General features: G+C 36.9%; 1 protein-coding gene across 4 annotated transcripts in view; it reads right to left on the bottom strand.

Moving 5' to 3' along the window:
- Positions 1 to 8,866: 8,866 nt before the first annotated feature.
- LOC137236981 (trypsin-1) overlaps positions 8,867 to 27,230 on the bottom strand; it is a 709,096-nt gene continuing 690,732 nt past the window's right edge. For all 4 annotated transcript variants that reach the window (XM_067760092.1, XM_067760091.1, XM_067760089.1 and 1 more), the window contains one exon: positions 8,867 to 9,378. In XM_067760092.1, coding sequence (XP_067616193.1) covers positions 9,023 to 9,378 — 356 coding nt within the window. In that variant the 3' untranslated portion in view covers positions 8,867 to 9,022. The remainder of the gene's footprint in view (positions 9,379 to 27,230) is intronic.

The raw sequence follows: 27,230 nt of genomic DNA, 5'->3' as shown, positions 1-27,230 counted from the left end.
AGGTATACCCAATCCCAAACCAAGAAGCAGAAACAGTGGCAGAAGTGGTTAAAAACGAATGGGTTGCAAGGTATGGTGTACCAATGGAGTTACATTCTGACCAAGGCAGGAATTTTGAATCAGCAGTGTTCCAAGAAATGTGCAAGAAGTTGGGCATTCGAAAAACACGGACAACTGCATTGCATCCTCAGTCCGATGGTATGGTGGAACGCTTCAATAGAACATTGGAGGAGCATTTAAGGAAAGTAGTAGACAAGTACCATAAGGACTGGGATACACACATATCGTTATTCTTGATGGCCTACCGATCGGCAGTACATGACACAACGGGCCAAACTCCTGCAAAGGTAATTTTTGGCAATGACCTTCGACTGCCAGCTGATTTGAAGTATGGGATAGATGCCGGTACGGAGAGGAATGTCAAGAAATCCACTGGTGTCTTGGAAGAAGAGCTGAGAGAGATACACGATCTGGTAAGGCAACGAGCAAAGTTTATGAGTGACAAGATGAAAGCGAGGTACGATAAAGCAATTAATTCGGAAGGGTTTCAGGAAGGATATTTGGTGCTGCTATACAACCCACAACGAAAAAAAGGGTTGTCCCCGAAATTGCAGTGTAACTGGGAAGGCCCATACAAAGTTGTAAAACGGATCAACGATGTAGTGTACCGCATACAAACCATTGGCAAACCACGAACCAAAATGAAAGTGATTCATTTGGAGAGGCTAGCAGCGGTTAAATCGAGAGATTTGTCTAATCGGGACGATCAGACTTAGGTGGAGGACAGTGTTACGAATATTAGCAAAACTAAGGAGTGCTGCCGTCTCTAAGCCCATGCTAAGCAGTGACGTGAATGCACATCAATAATTCAATCATTATGTATCTACATAAACGAAACAATAACTGCGTCTACATATATGTACCATGTACGTATACGAGCAGCGGAGAGTCAATGCACTAACACATGCATTTATCTGAGATACTCCTATAAGCATGCAATGAGAAAAACTATAAAATTGTGCAATTGTAGTTACAGCTGAGAAGTTTGAGTGCTACTGGACTAGTAGATTCTGGAAGCGCCTAGAAGATGTATAAAATTGTGCAATTGTATTTACAGCTGAGAAGTTTGAGAGCTCATGGACAATGCTAGTAGATCCTAGAAGATGCGAACGAGGAAATCAGAGATGTAGAGGCGCTGGAATTCAGTTTGATTTGAGTTGTCAAGCAGTTACGACTAAGACGATATCTAGCGAGCAATAGCAGTATTATTTTGAAAGTCAGTTTCTTTTAAGCTATCAGTTTGGTTATTAAGCTATTCGTTGCACAGTTCGAGTGTTATTGTGAAGTATTTTAATAAAGGCCATTTTTCCATTATTCAATATTGGAGTTATTTATTCAACAGTTTAGCGATACGAACCTAGCAAAAGGGCAAATAAGAGGATTTGCAGAAAATTCGTTACAATACATATGTACATATATATATTTTTATGTATAAATTGCATTACAAGAAGTAGCTAATTCGATACATTTTGCAGTTAATAAGGCGATAGAAATTCATTTGACAAACAAAACTTATACTTTAACGGAATTTTTTCTCCAAGAAGATATTTAGGCGATGGAGATCTGTAACGTTTTGAATATTCCTTTTTTCAATTATTTTGAGAACTTTTGCAGTTTGTTTTCGTAGTTTCCTTCTATTCAATAGCTATATTAATGATATTATGCTTATTTTGCGATATTTTCTCATCGTCGGTTCACTACCAGATCTAGGTTTTTCATTTAAATTTTTTAATATTTTTTCACAGTATTTTTAATAATAAATTAATACTAAATAATATTATATAAACCAAAATTAAATAAATAGAAAATGAAATTTAAATCCGTGATCTGGCATTGAACCGACGACTTTTGCACGGCAGTGGCCTCTGTGCCACTGATGTACATAAGAAGTTGTCGTCAAATTCGCAATATAACATTGACATGGTTAGAACAGAAAGAAGATATGAAAACACAATGCAAATAGAACGTGTACCGTTAGGTTATTCCCCATCATTTTACTTTATGTTTATAGTCATACTTACATATATATAAATACCTTATTATGTTTATACGCGTCAGAACTTTACCTTATGATTTAATTAAAATTTTTGTGATTTTCTGTTCGAGGTTTTTTGATATTTCCTCAAAAAAGGTTTGGGGATTTAGCCTCAAAAAAAGGGCGGGGATTTTGTGTTGGGGATTTTGGTTATGGGATTTTAAATTTGGGGATTATGTATTTGGATTTTTTTTTTTACCTTGTTTTTGGGGATTTAGGGGCACTCCCCTACAATGTTTTTTTTTTAACTTTTTGTTGTCAATTTGTTAGTTGTAAATTTTAAAATCATACCGAAGTGCCTTGGTTTTATATGGAAGTGATTTTTCTTTTTACTTTTAGAAATTCAGGCACTTTTATATGAATGTGAGGGCTTATGGGAGTGCTATGATAATTTTTTTTAGATTAAGAGTGTCAATTTGTATCTGTGCCTATTCTTCAGGGTAAAAAAAAAAAATGCTACAAGTGGGTATGGGTTTGATAGCTCTGCTATAAGTAAAAATATTTGTAGTAACCAGCTTTTATTGACATGATAGAGGAGTTGGATAGTAGCATTAATTACTGGGTTGATTTTGAATAAAGTTTAATAAACTATCCATAAGGTTCGTTAACGGTAATAAGTTGGCAGTTGGCTCTAAACTACATTCTTGATCCTCATTGTTGAAGCTTATGAAAATGTTGTGCAAAATACAGCATATCATTATCCAATCATTGCAACCTGTTTTGTTTTGTATTGTGTGCAAACTGAACTTGAGTTCTTTCAGGCTAGAGAATTTTTCTTTCACAAACCCGAAACAATTTTCAATTCGCACGCGATATTTTGAGAAGTATTTTTTACATTTTTCTCGCTCCTCTCTAGTGTATTCTGTATTATTTTGGCGGAATGGAGTCAGTAGATATGATTTCAGTGGATATGCACTATCACCGGCAATCCATTGCGATGTCGACAAAAACCTATGTGGGTGTTTTGAGAGCAAGGAGTCCGAAAACAGTTTTGCATCGTGGACACTACCCGGGTAACCTAGTGTAGCTGGCCCTATGCGTAAGCGATAATTAAAAATTACTTGAATTTTGATGGAGTACTGGCGCTTACGGAAAAGATCTCATGATGCCTTTGGCCAATTTAATTTCTGAGCCATCAATGTATCCATCACATCCAGGCATTTCTTTTTCTGTGGCTGCAATCAACTTTAAACGCTCCCTTTCATTAGGCCAGAATAAAAATCTACCCTTTAAATTGAGTATGGCTTGAAAAAATCGCCTAGTTACGATTCGAATAGTACCGCCATCTCCAACACCAAACAAGGATGCCATTTTACGGATCGAATGTCCTTCACCTGAAGATCCCAACCTATAAAGTACGATTTTAAGCTGAAGTTCAATCGGAAGTTGTACTGTGTAGTTATCACTCCGAAACACATCATCATGTTTTACTAAGTTAAAAAGGTGGTCAAACTCTGTTTGGTTTACGCGCAACATTTGGCAAAATCTATTTTAATCTAAATGCTCCAATACATTCAGCTCCCATTGGTTTGACTTAGGAATTCCTAAATGGACACCTCGGCGATTGTTTGGCAATAGCATCATATTCAGTCTGAACCTTTCATCGATATCTTCCTGCTCGTCTTCATCACCTACAATCAACACGTAAAAAAAGCACAAAGGAAGTGTTGGATTACTTACTCCCTTCCACAATGATGACGGCATATGTATATTTTTGACAAATCGCAGCTATTATTTTACTTTTTTCGCTCCTTCTAGGCATTTTTATGGCGCTACTCACAGGGGGCGCCAAATGGTCCGCAAAGCAGAACTTCCTAGATAATTTCTATTTTTATTATAACTCAATCCTGGAAAAAAATTTCTATACATACTAGAAAATGTATGCATATACCCAGAACACTAGCGACAGGTTGTGGAATAATTGAAAGCATATACATATTTTTTTCTTACGTTCAACGTTACTATGGGAATTAAAAAAATGATTTAACAAAAACTGTCAAACGTGAATCTGAAACACTATGGAGCGCCAGAATACAAGCGGTTAGGGTTATCGTCGAAGGGCAAGGGAATGTAGTAGAACACTTAGAACAATTAGCAGAGGACAATAACACCATAAGTCACACCAGAAGCGAAGCTATAGTTCTGTTGCAAAATATACCAAATTTTACTTTCATAAAATTAGTTCATGTCTGGTATGAAATCTTAAGGAGGATTGATCGTGCAGCGCAGATTACAAGATCCGGGAATGAATTTTAGAGAAGCGTATTATGATCTTAAATTTGACTGAACTATCCGAAGTTCGGGACACTCTCTGTAAAGAATCAATAGAGAAAGCGAAGTCTCTTTCTGAAAAATCGGATATTCATACAGTGAAACGTGTAAGAAGGCGCTGCAAAATGCCTGGAGAATCGGCTAGAAATGTTGGTCTTTCCACAGAATGTGAAATTTCTCGCGTTATGGAAAGTGTTCTCGATCGTCTGCAACAAGAAATACGTACAAGATTTACATGACTAAATGACCTTAATTTTAGATTTGTTAAACAAGGATAATAACGACTTAGAAATAAATTGTTAGAACTTGGTTGAACTTTATAATAAAGATTTCTTTGGAACGGAACTTTTTATCGAAATCTGTCACATATTACTTCGCAGTAGAAAAGAAATTGACCTAAAACTCCGTTAGAATTACTTGCTTTTATGACTTCGTATGGAGAAGATATTTTTCCAAACTTGGGAGTGGCACTTCAAATACTCTTGAATATCTCAGTATCAATTGCTAGCTGCGAACGTTCATTCAGCAAATGAAAACTGATTTTGACATATTTACGGTCAACGATGGAGCAACATCGCCTAAGTGACCTAACATTATTAAGTATGGGAATAGAAAAACTTTGAAATGATAAATTTTGATGAAACCATTGATATATTTGCTTCCTCAAAGGCAAGGAAAATTTGCAAATAGATATTAGTTTTACAAATGTGTTATAAGTTGTGTTATTTATTTTTTTACATCTATATACGTTTACGCTTAAACTTTTTATGGACTGCTAAGCGTTAAATTTCATCTACTCTTCTGAAATTGCTGCGCAGAAAACAGGTTCTTCTAAATTTCAATATTATACTCTGCAACTGACATACGTGTCTATGTTTCACCTCTTTGTATTACCCAACAAATGGTGTGTGTCCACTGTTCATCGCAACCGATTCAGCATACAGGATATACAGTATGGCCAACGGAGGTTTGTGTATATGCTTTTCGGTACAACATGTTCTGTAGCTATTTGCCGCTAGATGGGTCTCCTAAGCATTATCTAAGTGAGGATAAGCGTTGGGCGCCAAAAAAATATTTTACCCAAGGCGCAATAAAACCTCACAACGCCATTGTTGAGTGCAACGATTTCCGCGGCCAAAACACCAATACTTGAATTATCGCTATTAGCATTGCTTTTGTTTTGCCCATTCGTTTTGACTTTCGTACTGTTATTGTTTTTGGCTGGAGGTTTTGTATCTTTTGGCGCGAAACCAATACTAAAAATATTTTTAAGTCATAATTTTGCCCAACCAGGTCTTTAAACTTCATTTCAAATGCAGTCATTATAGCTTCGAGGCCAAGCTTTTGAGAGGCTAGCACTGCATCAAAACCCTTAGACAGTTTAACGTCGTATTCTGTTATTGGCCCGCACAACAAGTGCTATGAAAACGTTTTTTACAAAATCCATTACAAGGTACTGCAACAGCTTCGCTCATTCCAAAGGCTTTGTCGCACTTTCCACAATAATCATCCATGCTTGGATTATTAATTGACAATTATAAAATTGAAAATAAAAAAAGAAAAACCAAATCAAGGCAAGCAAGTGAAAAACACGTCCGAACACGTCAAGCGCACAACGTTATGTTATAAACATAATTATCATTTGAGAGGAAATGGAGGCAGACTCGCATTTATCACCCACCACTCAGTGCAATGTAATCTATTTAATCCCGACATCTGGATAAGCGACGCAAATATACAATTTATCAACATCTAAATCCTGTCACCTGCTGCTCCAGTCAATACTGGCCTGATATCAGTGCCCTATTCACTAGGCGATTTTGATGAACAACACGATTTTTTGATTTGAGATAAAATAAATGGAGACGCCCCCACACATATCGTGGGAAGCTGTCATAGCTCGCCGGATCCTTCATCGTAAGTGCAGGACTTGTAAACTGCGTAAACAGGCAGCCGATGGTAACATTAGCATTCGACCATCTACCCATACTTCTCTCATTGAATCCACGTCAGCTCGTTTTATGCCCGCTGGAAGAATTCCGGAACTCCGGCCATACCTTTCAACGGAGGCCGCAGCCTTAGCGATAAGGCGTGACCTTATAAGACAGCAAAGTTTTGTTAATAGCTCTAAAAGATTTATATGTTGCTTATATGAATTTCGAAAGAAGGTATATTTAAAATCATCCTCTCAGTTTTAATTCTGGATACATTGTAAACCTGGGTCTTATAAAAAACAAGGAATGTGTTTAGTTTTTTTATTGACGACTGGCGTCCAATTTTTGTTATTATTTTTTGAACTATAATACTGGCTAACAATTATCTCTAATCATTTTTTGAAAAAGAAAACTAAATAATATTTTTTAAATGTATCCCTTTTACGAAGTACTAAGAACAAAAGCAACGTCCAGGTATGTATATTAGTCTTGATCCATGGTGTGAGTTTGCTAACTGTTGTGCAAACACAACCAACACCCCAGGAAACGACGACAATAATAAAGTATTTTATACCATTTGAGAGCATAAGTGGACCCGATGTCACCTTGGCAGGAATCCATACTTGGTCTTCCAGCACAAACATACTGGATGTTATTCGGCTATTTTTGTACATTTGATTTCTACATTCATTAATTGATATTATGGGCACCTTTACTTGATTTACAATTGAAGGTGAGTCTCCTACTTCTGACGTACGGCCCCATCCAACTGTTCGACCTGAAACAAATTACAAAAAAATGCTACCATGGAAAAACTTAGCGGTAAAAAAAGATGCTTTTGTGCTAATTATCAAACGATAATAAACGTTGCTTAAAAATTATTATGAACGATAAATGCTCAACAATAAGTTGATTTTTTCTTTTGTTCTTAATAGTATTGCAATATAAGGGTGTTGTGGGCATCAATCTCTTCAAATATCTGAGCATACGGTTGTGCTGTTACTGAAGTAATTTGCGTGATCGCTTTCCTTATAAGCAAGAAAGACGTGCCATCGTACGACCACATTTTGCAAAAGAGGTAAAGGGCCTGGCAAAGTTGACAAAGTCATAAAACAATAGTCATAAACACATTTTTTATCCATATCAATTAGCATCAGTTATTGGTACTTTAACCTAAAAATCGTAAAATTTTTATTAAAATGAAGAAAATGCAAAAAATTACAAACAATTACCACAAACAATAGGTCTCATAGTTAAAACGTATCCAAACCAATAAATAAAATATACAAAACGTTAATAAATTCACCAACTCAAAGATGTTTAGGTTATGGATATGACGAAAAGCAAAAACCAATTGGTTGGCTATGGTATGGTTAAGGATAGGGCGTTATGGTATGGCACTATTGACTAATTACATTGATTTCCATAAGGTTGGTTGTATCGGCTGTGTTATATGGATATGGATACGTCAACTTTGCCAGGGCTTTAATGCGCGATTTTAAACGCTCTATATCTTCTTGTTTGCATAGATTGACAAGTTTTGCAAATGTTATTAGGCCAGTATTATTTGTCAACCGGAATATTACATTTCTTCTTTCCTTATAGTTCAATGGTCGTTCCATCTTATGGTAATTACCCAATTCCTTGCTGTGCAGCAATGAGAGAAGTCTTATCTTAACTTAAATACGCACGCGTGGGAGGTAAAAAATTCTTAAAATTTATGCAGATAGACTTAAGTTAGGGCAGAACAACGTATACCGTGTAAGCGTTTTCGTTGTTCTTAATTGGAACTCCTTCGCGATGGGGAACAAAAGGTGTTGTGTGCATCAATATTTTCCATATAGTGCAAAAGAGTTAATACACGATTTTAACCAACTCTTTGGATCCATTTTTGATCTGATTGACAGATTGTGAATAGCTTCCCAGGCCAATGTTATTTAATAACCGGAATATTCCATTTTATTTCTTTACTGTCCAATGGTACGTTCCATCTTATGGAATTGGGTAATCGGCGTTATTTTGTACCTTGCTGTGAGCAATGAGAAAAAGCGTTTCCTCCATTAGCTAAGTACGCTCTGCATATAGGTCTTGAAACCGTCCGTCATTCGCCGAATTGCATTCGTCCATTGTTTTGATCAGTCTCTAAATCACACTCATGCGAAAAAATTGTTTTCGAGCTCTTAGTCCAATATAGAACATGTTGTCAAGATTAGCTTCCTGATAAATTAAGTCCTTTGCTATTTCTAAATTAAAGGTATCAAAATTATCGCCATAATGTTGTCAAGATGCGATTTCGTTGACTACTTACATAAAGCAAGCCTTATTTCAGATGCCCTGCTTATTGCAAGGATGAAACCCACCGTAAATGAAACTAAAATTGCATTGAGCGCCCTCGCAATAATCACAGATTTCGCCCAAATCTTTGTTAGTAGGTCTAAAAGGCTTATGTGTTGCTTATATGAATTTCTTAAGAGGTATTTTTAATCATCCTATCAGTTTTAAATCTAGATTCATTGCAAACCTGGGTTTTTAAAAATGCAAGTAATAAAAAGGCGTATGATTTGTGTCTATAAAATCCTGTGTTTAGTTTTTTTTGTTGACGCCTGGCGTCCATTTTTGTTTTTATTTTTTGAATTATAACACTGGCTAACAATTATTTTTAATCATTTTTTGAAATGTAAAACTGGTAATTTTTTTTAAATATATGACTTTTACTAAGTTACTAAGAACATAAGCAACTTTCGCGTAAATTAGTTTTAATCCATGGTGTGAATTTGCTAACTCTTGTGTAAACACCTGGATACCCATCTCTTCCGCAACCAACACCCCATGAAACGACGCCAACAATAAAGTATTTTATACCATTTGAGAGTAGAAGTGGGCCCCCGCTGTCACCTTGACAGGAATCCATACTTGGTCTTCCAGCACAAAGCATACTGGATGTTATTCTGCTACTTTTGTACTTTTGTTTTCGACATTCATTAATTGACATTATAGGCACCTTTACTTGATTTACAATTGAAGGTAAGTCTCCTCCTTCTGACGTACGGCCCCATCCAACCACTATTCCTATTCGACCTGAAACAAATTACAAAAAAATGCTACAATGAAAAACTTAGAATTAGCGGTAGTACAACATGTATCAAGTTTGGGGTATTCGTGTGCCCTTTCATTGTTCGCGCGACTTTTTATTCCAATTTTTTGTTATTTATTTTTTTATTTGTAAAAATTTGTTTTTAAGATCCATGGAAAAAACTCTGCAGCTAAAAATTTGGAATAAAATATCGTTTGAGCTTTTAATTTTATTTCGTTCTTCTTCTGATAATTATTTATTGCAAAAATCCTCAAGTGATTAAATCATGCGAATGCATTGTTTGCTTCTTGATACAAATATTACAAGGTAACCGGTGAGAGGCAAATGACGTTTTAAAAAAATTTATAATTCTCTCTGTACTCACATTTTTATATGTTTGTTTTGAGGGCTAAGCGACGCAAATATTTTGTGAAGCAGAAAAACACAAAAAATTCCTTTTCGTCATTTAATATATTTTTATTGTATTATAAAAACAATAATTCTTTACAATACAAAATTGTTTCGGCTCTCGCGTGGTGCCATCTTCAGTTGGTAGTGTTCAACTAAACATTGTCTAATACATATATCGCAAAATAAGTCCATAAATATTATAAATATGCAAACATAATTTACTAAATACAGTACATACAGTACCTATAACAAAAGTATTGAGAAAATGTGCAATGCCAAGAACAATAACAATAGCAAGCAAATCATAAGTTTACTGTATGACTGAAAAATGAGTAGAGTACAGTGGGCCAATATCCCGATTCACCGCGGCATTTTTGTTTACATAAATATGTAACGATTCTAAGATTATTTAATTTATTGATATTAGATTCAGATTTGATCACTTTACAGTCATCCTCACTGAATGCGTGCTCTTTCAATAAAGCGTGCTCCGCGATTCCACTTTTCGGTTCGATATTTTTGATGTACTTCAAATGTTCGCTCATCTTGGTACGTACAGTGCGAGTCAACTGGCCTATGTATTTGGCGCCACATACATATCCGTAGTTATTGATTTGTGAGCATGTGACCGAATAAACTCCCGGCTTATCTAAACTGTCACACTTGTTCTTCGTCGATTTAAGCATAGACTTTAGCCTTGTCTTAGTTTTTGGAACAACCTTAACGTGTGCTATATTGAAAACTTTTTTAATATTATTAAAATAATGTGCATCGTACGCGATACTACAAATAGGGTTGCCATCATTTTTGCCCACTGCCTCGAAAAACGAGGTGCATTCTCTACTTTCCTTTTTTATTTAAAAAAATAAATAAATTTAAGGCGCGATAACCTCCGAAGAGATCTAAGGCCGAGCTTCTCTTCCAATTTGCGTCGTGCTCCTCTTGATTTTCCCTACAAATTGGCCGGACGGGACCTACATGTTTTATGCCGACTCCGAACGGCATCTGCAAGGCAGATGAGTTTTCACTGAGAGCTTTTCATGGCAGAAATACACCCGGAGCGCTTGCCAAACACTGCCGAGGGGCGACCCCGCTTAGAAAAATTTTCTTCTAATTGAAAAACCTTATTTCTAAAATTTTGATGTTGCTTTGCCCGGGAGTTGAACCCAGGGCATACGGTGTGATAGGCGGCGCACGCTACCATCACACCACGGTGGCCGCCTTTTTTATTTGGTGTCTCTTAATTTGCTGTATGATGATGCTGGTACTGCCCATTCGTTTCAGCTATACTTATTATCTTCTCTTTTAAATGCACTGCAACTGAGCGGTACATTTACAAGGCGATGAGCCATTGAATTAAAAGCTGCCAACTTGTGGGAGTAGTGGTGGTTTGATTCAATTGGAATGAAGCGCTCAGTGGATGTGGGTTTTCGATAAATATCGAATTCGATAAATCCTTCGATACTGTGTATAATTTTGAGATCAAGGAAAGGAAGCTCATTATCTTCTTCAGTTTCATATGTAAACTGTATAGCATTATCAATTGAATTAAATACGTTAAGCTTGTTTTCTATTTGCTCCTTCTCATTAACGACCACGCAATCATCTACATATCGAAAATATACCCGTGGGAAAAGTGAGCTCTGGATTAATTGTTCTTCGACATGGTTAATAAAAAGGCTGGATAAGAAGGGCTTATATTTAATCCCATTGTTAAGCCATCGGTTTGCTCGAAAAATTCGCCCCTAAAGTGGAAAAATTACTGGTTCACGCATAAAACAGTGAGTTCAAATGAAGCAACGGCGACCGAGGGATTAATGTTTTGTCTATCGAGCCGAACAAGTAGCGCATCCAAGGCTCTTTTCTTCGGCACGTTGGAGAAATACGAGGATATATTGAATGACTCAAAGCATTCATTTGAGCTCAATCGTGCATCTTTCATTTTCGATATTAATTCCAAAGGAATTCTTTATGGAAAATTCGTCAAAGCTTTTGAGACTATTAAAATAATTGCTCAGCCATCTGGCTATATTAAGCGTAGGGGAAGTAAAACGGGCAATTATTGGTCGAAATGTATTGCACGGTTTGTGCGCCTTGTATAGTCCATATAAACAGGGGACCCGCACATACGACTTATGCATTTTCATGTCCCACTGACGGCCGAAAAGTTTGGCATACTTTTTTCGATGCTCCACAACTTCTCTCTTCGTTTTTGGAAGGGGATTTTTTACTTTGACATATTTCCCTTCCTCAATCAAAGCACGCATACCATTGTTATAATCATCTTCATTCATCACAACAACACAGTTTCCCTTGTCGGATTTCTTAATAAAGACGTTCTTTAGGTTTAAAGATTTTACGGCTTTATGAAACTTATTAGATTGTTTATAATCATTAGGGCCTGATTTTTCTAATAAAACTTGTTTTAGGCTAAATCGAACATTTTCGGGCTCATCAGGTTCTATTCTTCCGAGGGCTAACGGGAAAATTTTAGAATATGTTACGGTCTGCTGTTATGGTCTACGGTTACGGTCCACTTGGGAGCGTTTTCGTGCGAACACACCTGACTACTGATGGGACCAAAAAGATGCGATGCAATAGTATCGAAACAAGAAAGAAAAGACCGGCGATCACTAGCGAAAAAAGCCACGAGTTTCCGGCCGTAGAAACACAAAAAGAGTAAGAAAATAAAAAAAAAAGGAAAGAAAAGATAGCCACGAGTTTTCCGCCCGGGAGAAAACGCAAGAATTAGCTTTTTACTTGCGCAGTTAATCGAAAATTTTTATAAAACCAAAAAGGTTTATCGTAAAACTAGTCCTATAAGGCGTTATACCAACGAGAAGATTGCGATTTGCTTCAGCCCAAATTTTGGCGGCCCTGCGACCATACCAAAAGGATCGTATAGCATCTAGGACACAACTTCAACACCAAAGGCGTCAAGCTCAGAGACTGCTTCATTAGCACTATTGCTTACCTCAACTGCATGTCCCCAACTATATTCAACTCATCGCAAAACACCCTCGCGTGCCGGACATATTTCCAAGAGAGTATTGTGAAGAACCAAGGAGCTGCAACGAGGAACCGCCGGCCGATTCCTTAACCGAACTACCAAAGAATAAACCGGGAAATGCCCAGAAACTAGGAAGATTCGATAGCGCAAAGTACCGACACAGTATATTCCGACAAGCCTCGTTTTTACTCGTCTATTTCGGGGTGGTAATAAACCTTACAACGGTTGTGTGGTGGTGACACAAGCTCCACGTATAGAATATCCAGTTGAAGTAGGTCGGCGTTTCACAGTCACACCTAGTGAGGAAAGTTCTAGTAATACCGATTCGGATTTGGACGGCACTAAACTAAATGGTGATGAGAACCCTTGTTATCCGAAGATAAATGCCTTTCTCTACGTTTACGAAGTACACTACCACCTTCGAAAAGCGTCCGACACCAATTCCGCCTCCAGGGCCAGCAGTACGCTGCCGCGTAATACAATTAACGCCAAAATTACCAAGTCATCCAGATCGTAAAGGTCAGCACGAAATTTTATCGCCACCAGGTTCATTCGATTACATCGGACCAGAGCGCAACAACCAACAACAGTACCAACACAGCGCGCCCAAGACCGCGCGCCATAACCGACGACAGCGACACCTTCACCAGCAACAACAACATCACCGGTAACCACGCCGGCAGAGACCCATGGTACGTACTCTGACGGCCATGTAAGTACCAGCAAAGTATAACTTTAGATATAATTACCCTACAAAAAATTTGGTCATAAAACTTACCCACGCTTATGCAGATGTGACTGTGAACATAACCTATGACTGTAGAGTGTCTGGTCAAATGACATGGAATGACGAGAGCGTTTTTGCAGGGTAGTTAAAGAAACTTCTAAGTGGTACTTAGAGGGTTCTATACAGTCCGGTTGAACTATTTAACAGGGGTCGATTTTTTTGTCAAATTGTATTATTGAATACTCGAAATTGTTAGCTATACAACAAGGAGCATACATCTCCTTTTCTTCATTTTAATGATATTTTTTATTGCTTCAAAATGATTGAAGTTAGCTCGATAAGTTTTTAGTCATAAGAAAAGCGGTCTGTAGTATTTGAAAAGTTTTAGCGTTCCATTTTTGGAGCTCAACCATAAATTTAAAGAAATTTTTTTTTGCGACAGCAGCCATTCGTCGATTATGCACGAATTGGCAAAAGGATTTCAATTTAATTTTTTTCTTATATCATACAAATGCGATATATATATATATATATATATATATATATATTGTAACGAATTTGCTTGCAAATCCTCTTATTTGCCTTTTTGCTAAGTTCGTATCACTAAACTGTTGAATAAATAACTCCAATATTGAATAATGGAAAAACGGCCTTTATTAAAGTACTTCACAATAACACTTATACTTTGCAACTCGCTGGCTTAATAACCAAACTGATAGCTTAAATGAAACTGACTTTCAAAATAATACTGCTATTGCTCGCTAGATATCGTCTTAATCGAAACTGCTTATAGCGCCTCTACCGCTGGTGCTTTTATACTCTGTGATTTCCTCGTGGCATCTTCTAGGCGCTTCCAGAATTTGCTTAGTTGCCGTCATATATTTATAACTACAGATGCACGTATATAGCTTCTCATATGCGTGTATTTGTGACCGACACTTCAACAATTACAATTGCATACTTTTGGGAGCATCTCTTCTCTGCTGCGTGTACGTACATATGTGTAGACATAATGTTTTATTCGTTTATGTAGATACATAATGATTGATCTATGGATGTGCATGCAAGGCGCTCCTTAGCATCGGCTTAGAGATGGCAGCACCCCTTAGTTTTGCTAATATTCGTAACAATATGAATCCATATTGCGGGCAATATCTTTCGAACAACAAGACGAAAGTAATATACGTGCACGTAATACCTATTGCTATCGCAATGTCATCTTTATTGCTTTTGTAACAAATTTTCTTAGTACATATTACATATTATTATCATTATACTATGCGCATTAGCATTATACCAATTTGATATTTTGTTACACCCAAAAATAAGTTCTACTATAACAACATAATAATTTTTGTAAGTGAAAAAAAAAGCAAATAATAAGTCTTTATTGTAACAATGTACTTTAAGGCCAAAATGAATAAGGGGCTAAACTATATAACACTAAAATATTATGTGTATAGAACAAGTATGTATGGATGTAACTTATATACACTCGCAACCAACAACACCAACACCCAACACACCCACCAACCCCTTATGATAGTAACCAAAACAGAACTTTATATATATTTTTGGTTAACAAAATATAAGCAAATTAATTTGAATACCTTTGTTGTTAGAGAGTATAGTTTATATCAGAAATTTAGCTAATAATCCAATGATTTTTCATTTTGTAATTTTAAATGGGAATGCTGACTTCCTTGTTTATTTGTAAGGCACTTAGGGTTACCAGGTAACGGGCCACCGAAAGATTAGGTGCGTCGGTGGCCATGGATTTGAGGGTGGGACAAGCACCGGGCGTCGCAACACCACCCGTGGCGCCCCTATATATATTCGGCCCATTGCTCTTTTTGTTTGTTTTCTTTTTAATTTTCAGCGGTTTTTTTTTATTGATTTTCAGAGTTTGGTAACCGGTCGTTTCCGGTTCGGTGATTTTTTTTGCGTTTAGTTTTTTCTGAATTTTTGAATTTTGAATTGAATTTAACGGTCTGTCCGTGGCATCCGGTTCGACCGAATGTCGTTTTGTTTAGAATTTCCAGCGTTTTGAATTAGTTCTGCGCTGCGTCAGTTTTTTTTTAAAGGCATGATAGGAATTTTTTTCTGTTTATGGCGCAGGAACAGTAAGGTTGGCAAGGACCCGCCCCAGCCGACAATGACTAGGCACTGTGCACCACCACATCATGCCGACCGCCTTCCTTGCTGCTTCCCTTAGAAAATGTGAATCCATAACAGATGTTACGGTCTGCTGTTATGGTCTACGGTTACAGACCACTTGGGAGCGTGTTCGCGCGAACACACCTAGTGACTGGCGATAGGGCGAAAGTTGCGATACAAAAGTATCGAAAACAAGAAAAAAAAACAGACCGGCGATAACTAGCGAAAATTGCCATGAGTTTCCGGCATGACAAAGCAAGAAGAAGTCTGAAAAATTGAGAAACCACAACGAGCGAAAATTGCCATGAGTTTCCGGCATTTGTGATTTGTGAGGAAAGTTCTAGTGACTCCGATTCGGATTCGGACGGCACTAAACTAATTGTTGATGTGAACCATTGGTATCCGAGAATAAACCCCTTTCTCTACGTTTACGAGGTACACTACCACCTTTGAAAAAAGCGTCCGACACCAATTCCGCCTCCAGGGCCAGCAGTACGCTGCCGCGTAATACAACTAACGCCAAAATTACCAAGTCATCCAGATCGTAAAGGTCAGCACGAAGCTTTATCGCCACCAGGTTCATTCGATTACCTCGGACCAGAGCGCAACAACCACCAACAGTACCAACACCAACCTGCAACGACAACGACAACGGCAGAGCCAACACCAATGGCCTGCAACCTGACTTGGGTGAATTCGTTCCAAAAAAAATTAAGAAAATAAAAAAATTTTGATTTGAATGAAAAAGCAGAAAAAATGGCGCTTGGAACGCCAAGCTAAAGTTGTATTTAAAATTAGTTTTTAAATTTACATATATAAAATTGTTTTCTTCGTTCATATTTATTTCATTAAATACACTACATGCAAACATACTAGGTTGGAGTGGGAAGAAAAAAAAAATACACATAAATGATTTCCACTATTTAAGTTTAGCTTGTATTAATTATCTAACCAAAATAATTATTACATGAATACTTATGTTTTGAAACTTGACAAGATATTAAAGAATGCAACAACAGTTTAATATACAAAATTATTTACACATTTTAAAGGTTTGTTCACAAATAAAAAGGCAGTTTTGTCTCAGTCAGGTTAAGCAGCAATTACCTGTTAAAACGCTCAAAACTAATTCAAACATACTCCGTTTATTTGAGAGTGCATCTTATATACATTATATTGAACAAAACTCTTTAAATATAACTAAAAATGTATTCAGCAATTTACGAGTATAATTCAATTTACATAATACCTACCTAAACCTTAGCTTTACAAAAAGGGCATACATCTTTTTTTTATCATTTTAGTAATATATTTTGTCGCTTTAAAATATTTGAAGTTGGCTCTATAAATTTTATTCATAATAAGCCGTCTTTATCGCGTGAAACGTTTTAGCGATCCATAATTTGTTAGAAAAAAAATTTTCGACCGCAGCCATTGGTCGATTATGCACGAATTGGCTAAAAGATTTAAACTTTCTTTTCTTATATCATACAAATACAATATATATATATATATATACATATGAATCACTATTGCTAGCAATATCGTTCGAACAACCAGATGAAAATAATATACGTGCATATAATACATAGCGCTATCACAATTTCATCTTTATTGCTTTTATAACAAATTTTCTTAGTACATATTACATATTATTATCATTATACTATGCCATTATACCAAATTGATATTTTGTTACACTCAAAAAAATAAGTTCTACTACAACAACATAATAATTTTGTAAGAGAGCCCCAATTATTGGAATTTGTATCCAAACTTTATAACCCTTTTTGCTTATTTTACTTTTTGCTTTCATTTTAATTTTCAGCAGTTAGTAACCGGTCGTGACCGGTTCGATAATTTTTTTTTGCGTGTAGTTTTTTTTGAATTTTTAAATCTGAATGTTAACGGTCTGTTCGTGACGTCCGGTTCGGCCGGATATTGTTTTAGTTTGAATTTATAAGCGTTTTGAGTCGGTCTCAGCGCTTCTGTCAGGGTTTTTTGATTTTGACAGCTGCTAGTTTGATAGGCATGATATGACTTTTTTTCTGTTTATGGCGCAGGAACAGTAAGGTTGGCAAGGACCCGCCCCAGCCGACAATGACTAGGCAATGTGCACCACCACATCATGCCGACCGCCTTCCTTACTGCTTCCACAGAAAATGCGTATACCATAACAAATAGCACCCCCCGAGTTCGGGGTAAAACTTGGTATCAAATGAAAGAGGGAGTTGTCCCGATCACAAATATATATATTTTAAAGTGCGCAAACTTATAATTTAAAAGTTATTTGTTGTTAAAGTTTGCAAATTTAGCAAATTTCTATAGCACTTTAAATTACAAATTACATATCTTTCAAAACCTTAATCCACATACATATGTATATAAATTGGCAACGATAAACTTAAATTGCATTTTTGTATATTTCGCATTTCATTTTTGCATTGTTTTTACTTATTATAAATGTTTTTATTAAATCAATCGCGCTTTTGTAGCAACATGCACATTTATATATATATATATATATATATATTTTATTGATGACATTACAAAGCTGTGCTGCCACATAAACAAAAAAAAAACAAATATAAATATTACCTTACCACCTTTCAGTTAATAAAGAAAAAGGAAAATATATATTTTTACTACTCATTTTTACTACGCAGAATTACTGTGCATGGCGCAGCCGGTGTTGGATCGGCTAACATAACAATAAACATAAGAGTTATAAGGTAATATCAGCTCGTTCACGAATGCAAAAGAGCTTTTTCAAATTTTTGGTAAATAAAGGCTAGAAAAGTTAAAGATATATATACATCAGATGAAAGGTATTTTTATATGTTATTTTTCGATTCTTCACTCGTTCCGTTTTTTAGATGTGGCAGCACAGATTTGTAATGTCAAAAAATATATATACGTATACACATATAAAAGTTGTATAGAAATTTGCAAACTTAAACAACAAATAACTTTTAAATTATAAGTTTGCGAACTTTAAAATATATATATTTGTGATCGGGAGAACTCCCTCTTTCATTTGATACCAAGTTAAATCCCGAACTCGGGGGGTGCTAAACTAAATCGCTCCCGGGCTAACTCCGAGACAACGATCATATCCTCCACAGGTGAGCATTTATATGGCAGTGCGAAGTTCAACCCTACAACATAACCTATGTTGCGGAAAACCAGAAAGGGAGGATGCTTTATAGTCGACCACAAATCACACAAGAAGATTGCGAATTGCGCTTGTAAACATTAGATCATCTCTTTTTTATGGGCAATTCTTACCTCATTTTCCTTTAGCTCATGTTTTTTCGCTCTGCTGCATGAAATTAAAATCATGCTTTCCGAGTTAACTTCAATGTGGGATGAGAATGTCGTTGGTAAAAAAATAAGATGCCACGATTTTCAAACTTTTGTTGATTTGTAGGGGTAGAGGGGGTCCTAAAAATCACAAAATTATCATCCGCAGCTCTATGAAACTCTTAGTTTATGAAATATAAGCTTTTTAATTTCCCAATTTAGTAAAATTTCAACTTAGTCCTGCACTTAAAATTCAGGTTGCACATGTCGATAGCGGTATCAGAAGACGCGTATTTGCGTCAACATTCAGAATCCGAAAGCAGAAACTATATTTCTTATCTCGTTTAAAAGTTATTCGCGAAAACACGTCGGTACTATTGTCGCTTTTTTCGTTGTTGCAATTAAACAAACGAAAACAAATGAAGGTGGTGAATAGTGTTGCCAGCTCCGCAACAATATCTTTTTATCTTGGTAGAACATTATAAGGTGGTGACACGTCGACATAAATGCAAACAAACATACACTATCAATGTATTTTGTTTTGTAATTCTCTGAATAATTTGAAATTAATGTATTTAATTCGAGCAATTGCAGAATACATACATTTGTAAAAAAAAAAAACATAAAAAATCGGACTTTATAGAGATTTTTATGCTGATTCCAACGGTAATTCTGCGTAGAACACCTTTCTACATAGGCGGCCTTCGGCCGCGCTTATAAAAAATAACCATGGGCTACGCCATGCCAAGTCCGTGTGCGTGGTATAACCGTGGCAACCGCCACGTTGATGTCCTTTTGCGTAGTACACCTTCTGCGCAGCACCCCAAATAATATTAGACTACAAATTATTAAAAGTGTTTTACAAAAACAAAATACATTGGTAGTGTATGTTTGTTTGCATTTATGTTGACGTGCCAACACCTTATAATGTTGTACCAATATAAAAAGATATTGTTGCGGAGCTGGCAACACTATTCACCACCTTAATTTGTTTTCGTTTGTTTAATTGCAACAACAAAAAAGCGACAATAGTACCGACGTGTTTTCCGCGAATAACCTTTAAACGAGATACGAAATATAGTTTCTGCTTTCGGATTCTGAATCTTGACGCAAATACGAGTCTTTTGATACCACTATCATGTGCGACCCAAATTTTAAGTGCAGGACTTAAGTTGAAATTTTACTAAATTTGGAAATTAAAAAGCTTATATTTCATAAACTAAGAGTTTCCTAGAACTGCGGGTGATAATTTTGTGATTTTTAGGACCCCCTCTACCCCTACAAATCAACAAAAGTTTGAAAATCGTGGTACCTTATATAAATTCCAACCCCAAAAAAGTTAGCTTCATCGAATTAACATCCTCTTACTGGAGAAGTTGAATGGGTCACTATGGTGACCTTTACCATCACTGCTAATGAAGGAAACTAAGCTGCATGATGGCAAATTATGGCCAACTGAGAAGGAGTGTTACCCGACTACTATGGTCAAGAGCAGACAGAACATTATCCATCGTCCGAGAAATTGCGCAAAACAACGAGCCAACGTGTACCAGTGAAAACTAAATGTAGTTTTATTGTTGACATAGTTGGTGAAGTGCAATAATTATGTACGCTGAATTAATAAATAAAATTTCAATTGCTTTTTCTTAACTTTTTAATATCAAAAATTTAAATTTTCATCAATTTGCATATACACGCATATTTACTTGCAGTTGAATTGCCGAGTGTTTTTGCATTATGTTGTTGCTGTTGATAGGCTTCAGTTTCTAAAAGCGTATTTTGTTTTTAGTTTTAATTTTTGCGTGCACATTTTCCCTCAGTGTCACAGCTGTTTGCGTGATTTGTTTAGTGTTATTGCATCTCAAACTGCTCATACAGCGTATCTCTTTCTAGTAGCTACTTTCAAACGGTTGTATTTTTTCTGTATAATCCGTTGTCAATTAATATTCAGACTTTTCCTATTTTGATAATTCTCGGTTTTCTGCAGCATTAATATATATATTTCTTCTTCACCCTCTTTAAGTTTTCTTGTCTATATCCAAACCGCCTAACTGCCTATCCCTTCATGGTATGCTGGCTTCGCGATGGGCTTGCCCATATGAAGTGCACCGGTTTGTCAGAAAGAGTGGTTGACGCACATAATGATAACGATAAGGGAGTGCGTTGGCCTTGGATACCGATCCCAAAGTTCCTCCTGCAGTTCTTCCACCCCCAACTCTCGAATTGATAAATCTGTTCTTACCGAGGTCCTTTGGAGTTCAGCCATCGACATAAGAGGCTGCTTCAGCTTATCTACTGTACCCTCCACAAAAAGGAACCAGGTTCCTCGAAACCTCTCTGCGGAATCTGAACCGCTGGCTAGTAGATTGATTACTGTCCCTATTTAAAAGTCGATTTTCGTGTCCAGGTTCGAGCGAGATACTACAGAAGAGGACCTGAAGTCGTACATTATAAGTAAACTTAAATCCAAAAACATGACTATTCGTAAATATAATTTTAATTATCCTGGATAATCATAATGCAGCAAAAAACTAAATATTAAATCTGTCCTTAATATATTTTATCAAATTGGAAGAGGTCTAAACACAAAACAAACTGAACTGTACTTGAAATCATTTAACTGTAATTACAATATAATCGCTTTTACTGAAACTTGGCTAATGCCTCATATATTTAATTCGGAGGTTCCTTGCATTGATTCCAAGTATATAGGAATGACCGCTTGAACAGAGTTGCATGTGGCATTTTGTGCACGGTACATTCTTCTATACCTTTCGCTGAGATTAATTTACCTGTTATAAAGCTACTGAATTTAAGTGCATTACAATTCAGCTGGGAATAGGTTTTACCTATATTGCCATCTGCTATATCCCACCATCTGATCGCTCGGTGTATATGAATCATATTTCGTTATTTAAAGCTATCAATTCAGTGTTGAAGTCTATTGATTCGATAATTGCCTTGGGTGACTTTAATCATGGACCATATGTGACCATGATATTACCGGTTTCTTCCAAATTGTTCAGCAACGACTTTTCAGCCGAAATAACTGAACTTTGCCTTAGACAAATAAATATACTGCCAAGCATGTTCGGGAGGGTACTTCATTTGGTATTTGTTGTTGATACACCAAAATCCATTCTTAGGACAAACCTCTTACTGTACCTGAAGACCATTACCATCTTTCCCTGGTAATAGTTTACAAATTGGAAAAAAGTTCTCGAAGTCGCATTACCACAGAGTACGACTCTAGTTTTAGATTTGAATTCGCGAAGGCTAATTTTAATAAATTGAACAAAAAAATGTTATCTACAGTAGTTTGGCCCAAATACGGTGCAGATTATGACTAAAACGTTTCTGCCTTCAATACCATCATTCAGTCTATTCTGGAAAGACAGGTACCTAAGCGTAAACGTGTTTCCACTGACCTAGTCCAAATATGGTACACCAAAGAACTGAAATCTTTAAAAAACAAAAAATCGTGTTCCTTTAAGTTGTACAAAAATACGGGTTCACACTCCGACTATTTGAAGTACTCTATATTGCTTCATATATATTTTGAATTAAATAAAATGTGTTACAATACCTATCTCTGTACAATGAAAAATAAAATAACTAGCAATCCGAAAGCTTTCTATGATTTCGTAAACTCTAAACTTAGGGTTAAAGGGTTTCCTTTTGGTATAAAATACCGTGATGATTTCTTTAACTTTTTTGCAGAATTTTTCAAATCTAACTATTCCGCTGAATTTATTTCTTTGTCTAATGAACACCCGTTTCAGCTTAACTCTTACTTACTTACTTAATTGGCGCTTAACCTTTTAAACGCCAACCTGCGCCAATGGGTCACACCTAGGGAGTATAAATCGTTTTCCACCTGGTCCTTCCAACGAAGTGGGGGCCGCGCTCTACCTCTGCTGAAACACTTTCTTGGCCGGAGCGTCATCTTTCATTCGCATAACATGGCCTAGCCAGCGCAGCCGCTGCGTTTTAATTCGCTGGATATTATATTGATGTCTGAGTATAGCTCGTACAGCTCATCGTTAAATCTTCTTCGGTACTCGCCATCGCCAAAGCGTAGAGGTCCATAAATCTTTCGAAGAACTTTTCTCTCGAACACTCCCAGAGCCGTTTCATATGATGTTCTGCACCATATAGCAGGACGGGAAGGATAAGTAACTTGTAGAGTACAATTTTCATTTGCCGAGAGAGGAAAATTGCCTACCTAGTCCAAAGTAGCATTTATTGGCAAGAGTGATTCTTCGCTGGATTTCAGAGCTGATATTGTTGCTAGTGTTTGAACGGCTCGGCGAGGTCCTTCCAAATTCTGACTGAGCTGATGGTGTTGCTCAACGTCATTTTGCACAGCCGTATAAGTTTTGCGGGGAAACAAAATTCAGACATAGCGGCATATAGGTAGCTCCTTTTCGTGCTGTCGAAGGCGGCTTTAAAATCGACGAAGAAGGTATGTGTGTCGATTATTTTTTCGAGGGTTTTTTCCAAGATTTGGCGCATTGTGAAAATCTGGTCGATGGTAGATTTACCAGGTCTGAAGCCGCACTGATAAGGTCCAAACAGCCGATCCACGGAAGACTTCAATCTTTTGCACAACACACTTGACTGGACCTTATATGCGATATGAAGAAGGCTGATTCCGCGATAGTTGGTGCAGTTTGCAGTATCCCCCTTCTTGCCGACTCGGCAAAGAACACCTAGATTCCAATCATCGGGCATGCACTTGTCCGCCCATATTTTGCGAAGAAGCTGATGCATGCGCCTTACCAACTCCTCGCCGCCGTACTTGAATAGCTCCACAGGCAATCCATCAGCGCCCACGGCCTTGTTGTTTTTCAATCTGGTTATTGCTATTCTAACTTCGTCATAATCGGGCGAGGGGACTTATATTCCATCATCATCGATTGCGGGAACGGGTTCTTCAAGTATGCGCGGTGAATTGGTGCCACCATTTAGGAGAGCAGAGAAGTATTCCCTCCATAATCTAAGCACTCTCTGGATATTAAGTACAAGGTCGCCGTTTTCGTTCCTACAGGAGTTTCAACTTAACTCACTTAACGCAATTAATATTCCAGCAATATCTCCAGAGGAGGTTTTTACATATCTAACGTCTATGAAAGAATCTTAAAAATACGGTCAAGACCTAATTCCCACATGTTTTATTAAAAAATGCGTTGAATACCTTTATCAGCCCCTAACTCATTTATTCAACATGATGTCACTAAAACATAGTGTTTTTCATGTTGCTTAGAAGGAATATTTTCTCATACCTTTTCACAAAAACGGCAGTAGGTCATGTGTAGAAAATAATGGAGGAATTGCAAAAGTGTCTGCCATCCCAAATGTATTTGAAGCCATTGTTACCAATCAGCTAACATTTTCCAATCCGGATTCCGTAAAGGCAAATCTACCATCACCAACCTTCTTGAAATCACAACTCATGTTTCCGATGGATTTAAAGAAAATCTTCACAACGATGTTATTTACACTGATTTCAGTAAAGCATTTGATAAAGTTTCGCATTCCTTGCTTATACACAAGCTCGATCGACTTGGTCTCACCCAGTGCATATCTTCGTGTCTTTGCGGTAGAAAGCAACAAGTAAATTTTAAAAATACTCTTACAAATGTCATTAAGGTTCCCTCTGGCATCCCACAGCGCAGCCATCTCGGTCCAATTCTCCTCTTGCTATTTATTAATGATATCTGTACCTAGGCTCGACGAAAGGGGAGGGGGAATGGGAGGATTCCCCCTGGGCCTGGGCTATCTGAGGGCCCGCGATTTAGAGGTACTAAGACATTTTTTTTTTTTAATTCAGGAGTCTTTAGTTGTTCCATGTGCAATTTTTAAGCCGAATTGCAAAAGCAACGATTCGTTTTAATATTATAAAAATAATTAGAAAAATCCTTTTCCTTAAAATTTAAGAACAAATATTTCATTTGGCAGCTGGCTGAAAACCATTTAGGTTCCGCAGCCGATTCGACTATTGATAACGATTTTTTGCCTGGGTCTTCGAACAGTGAGGAGACAATAAAAACATAAAACAAAAATGTATTTTTACATGAATCCGAAATCGTAAAGTTTTCGTGGTGACACTGATGAAGGTTCATCTTCAAAAAGTCTTCCAACAATACCACCAACTCTGTATCAAAGTCCAGATTATTTAAACGAAGAAGTCAAAGAAATAATTCGTCGAGGTCATCAAAAGTGTCTTGTTATTTTTCCACGTGATTGTCATGTTGAGGCCTTTCCTACCTCGTTGTTAAACAGAATCTTGCCAAATGGAGACAAAGTGGAACGTGACTGGTTGGTGTGGAGTGCCAGTAGCAATTCTTTTTGCTGCCTACTATGTCATCTGTTAAGCACCAATACTTTAAAGCGACCTTAAATTTGTTGTCCTGGCAGGCGGGAAGAAGCTATGCGATAAACTGCCAGCACACGAAAATATTCAAGATCATATTAAATGCTATATTCAATGGCGATCTTTACAAAATCTAATTCAAAAGGAGGCTACAATTGATACACTTATCAATAAACAGCTAATCACTGAAACTCAAAAGTGGAAAGAAATTTTATATAGAATTTTGGACCCTATTTTATTTTTGGGTGAAAGAGGCCTAGCTTTCGGAGGCGAAAGTATATACATATCTTCGTGAACGAAACAATGGAAATTTTTTGGGCATCTTAAAACTGAAAAGCCATTATTATCCGATACTTAGAGGTCATTTGGGGAAAGTTAGGATTTCACAACAGCAGCACAAACTTTACAAGTTCACTATCTTTCCCCAGACAATCAGAACGAGTTTATAGAAATTTGTGCAAAGCACGTGAGGGAAAATATATTAGATCAAGAAAGCCAAGTATTTTGCTATTATCGTTGATCCTATGCCGGATATAGTCACGTTGACTACGTTCATTTTGCGCTAACACTCCATTTCAATTCGAAAGCAACAAATTTTACAATTCAAGAACGGTTTTTGGCTCTCTTTTTTTCGTTTGTAAAGTATATTATTTCTCGCAGTGTATTTTTTCTGTTCTAATGGCAACCATATACATATGTATACTTAATTTTTGCCAAACAACGAAAGGAGAAAAAGAAGGCAATGCTTCGTTAAGCCTTAATAACTGTTTGCCTTTGAATAAAAGGGGAAACTCTCCAATTGCTTATTTTTCGACACGTATGTACATGTGTATGTATGCATGAAAATGTAAGCTGAAAGAAAAAAATAGTCTTTCTTTGTGTCGCCAAGTGGCTTGATTTTTAATTGTTGATTGCTTTTGACACTGCACGGTTGTGGAAATTGAGACGCGCTCAAAAAAATCCAACATTGTTGTGATACCATACGATTGTGCAAATAAATAATTTGAGAAAAAAATCCTTTTCGCTTCGCTTCTTCAGGTGTGGGGTCTGAATATAACCCGTTTAACAAAATTGGAGTTACAAAACGCCCTGGAAAAGGTGGGCTTTGAGTATCCAGCTACTGCTACCGTGTCACAACTACGTGCCTTGTTGGAAGAAGATGATTCGGACTCCGGTTGCTGCTGCTGCCGGCGGCGAATCTCATGATGATGACGGTAATGAGAAACCGATGATGCAGAAAACTTGGATGAACAAATAGCAGTGCTAGAGAAACGCAATAAAATGCTATTGTTACAAAAAGAATTGCAAGCGATGGAATTAGATGCTACTAGTGCACGTCAGCGTATCGATGGATGGTGCCAAAATTTTCTGGGGATAACGCATATCCAGTGGGAAAGTGGATCAACGATTTTGAAAATGCAGTAAAAGTTGGACATAAAGATGACAACTTTAAATATATGTGCATGCGTCGCTTTTTGTCGGGTACAGCGGCCATTTTTCTGCGCACATCGATTGCATCGAATTATTGCGAGTTAAAAGCTGCACTTGTAAAGCAATTTCATCGAAATCTCTCGACTAATATAAGGAGCTGTACCGACGCCGGCGCTCACCTAATGAAGGCATTATTGCTTATATGCTATAGATAAAGGAGATCGCAGCGCAGGCAAATTTAAACGAAGATGAAATAATCATTTCAGTGATTGAGGGTTTGCTTGACAACACGCTTATACCTCAATATTGTACATAGAAAAAAACTTAGATGAGCCCCAGCAACTCCTCCTTAAATACGACAAAAAGAAAACAAATGACAATACAACAAAAAAAGGTGCAGACTTCAGAAGGTGGCAGTAAGACAGTATCGTCCACAAGATGT

Source organism: Eurosta solidaginis, chromosome 1 (assembly GCF_040869045.1).
Source record: "Eurosta solidaginis isolate ZX-2024a chromosome 1, ASM4086904v1, whole genome shotgun sequence".
Classification (NCBI taxonomy): domain Eukaryota; kingdom Metazoa; phylum Arthropoda; class Insecta; order Diptera; family Tephritidae; genus Eurosta; species Eurosta solidaginis.
This window is presented reverse-complemented; position numbering and strand designations above follow the sequence as displayed.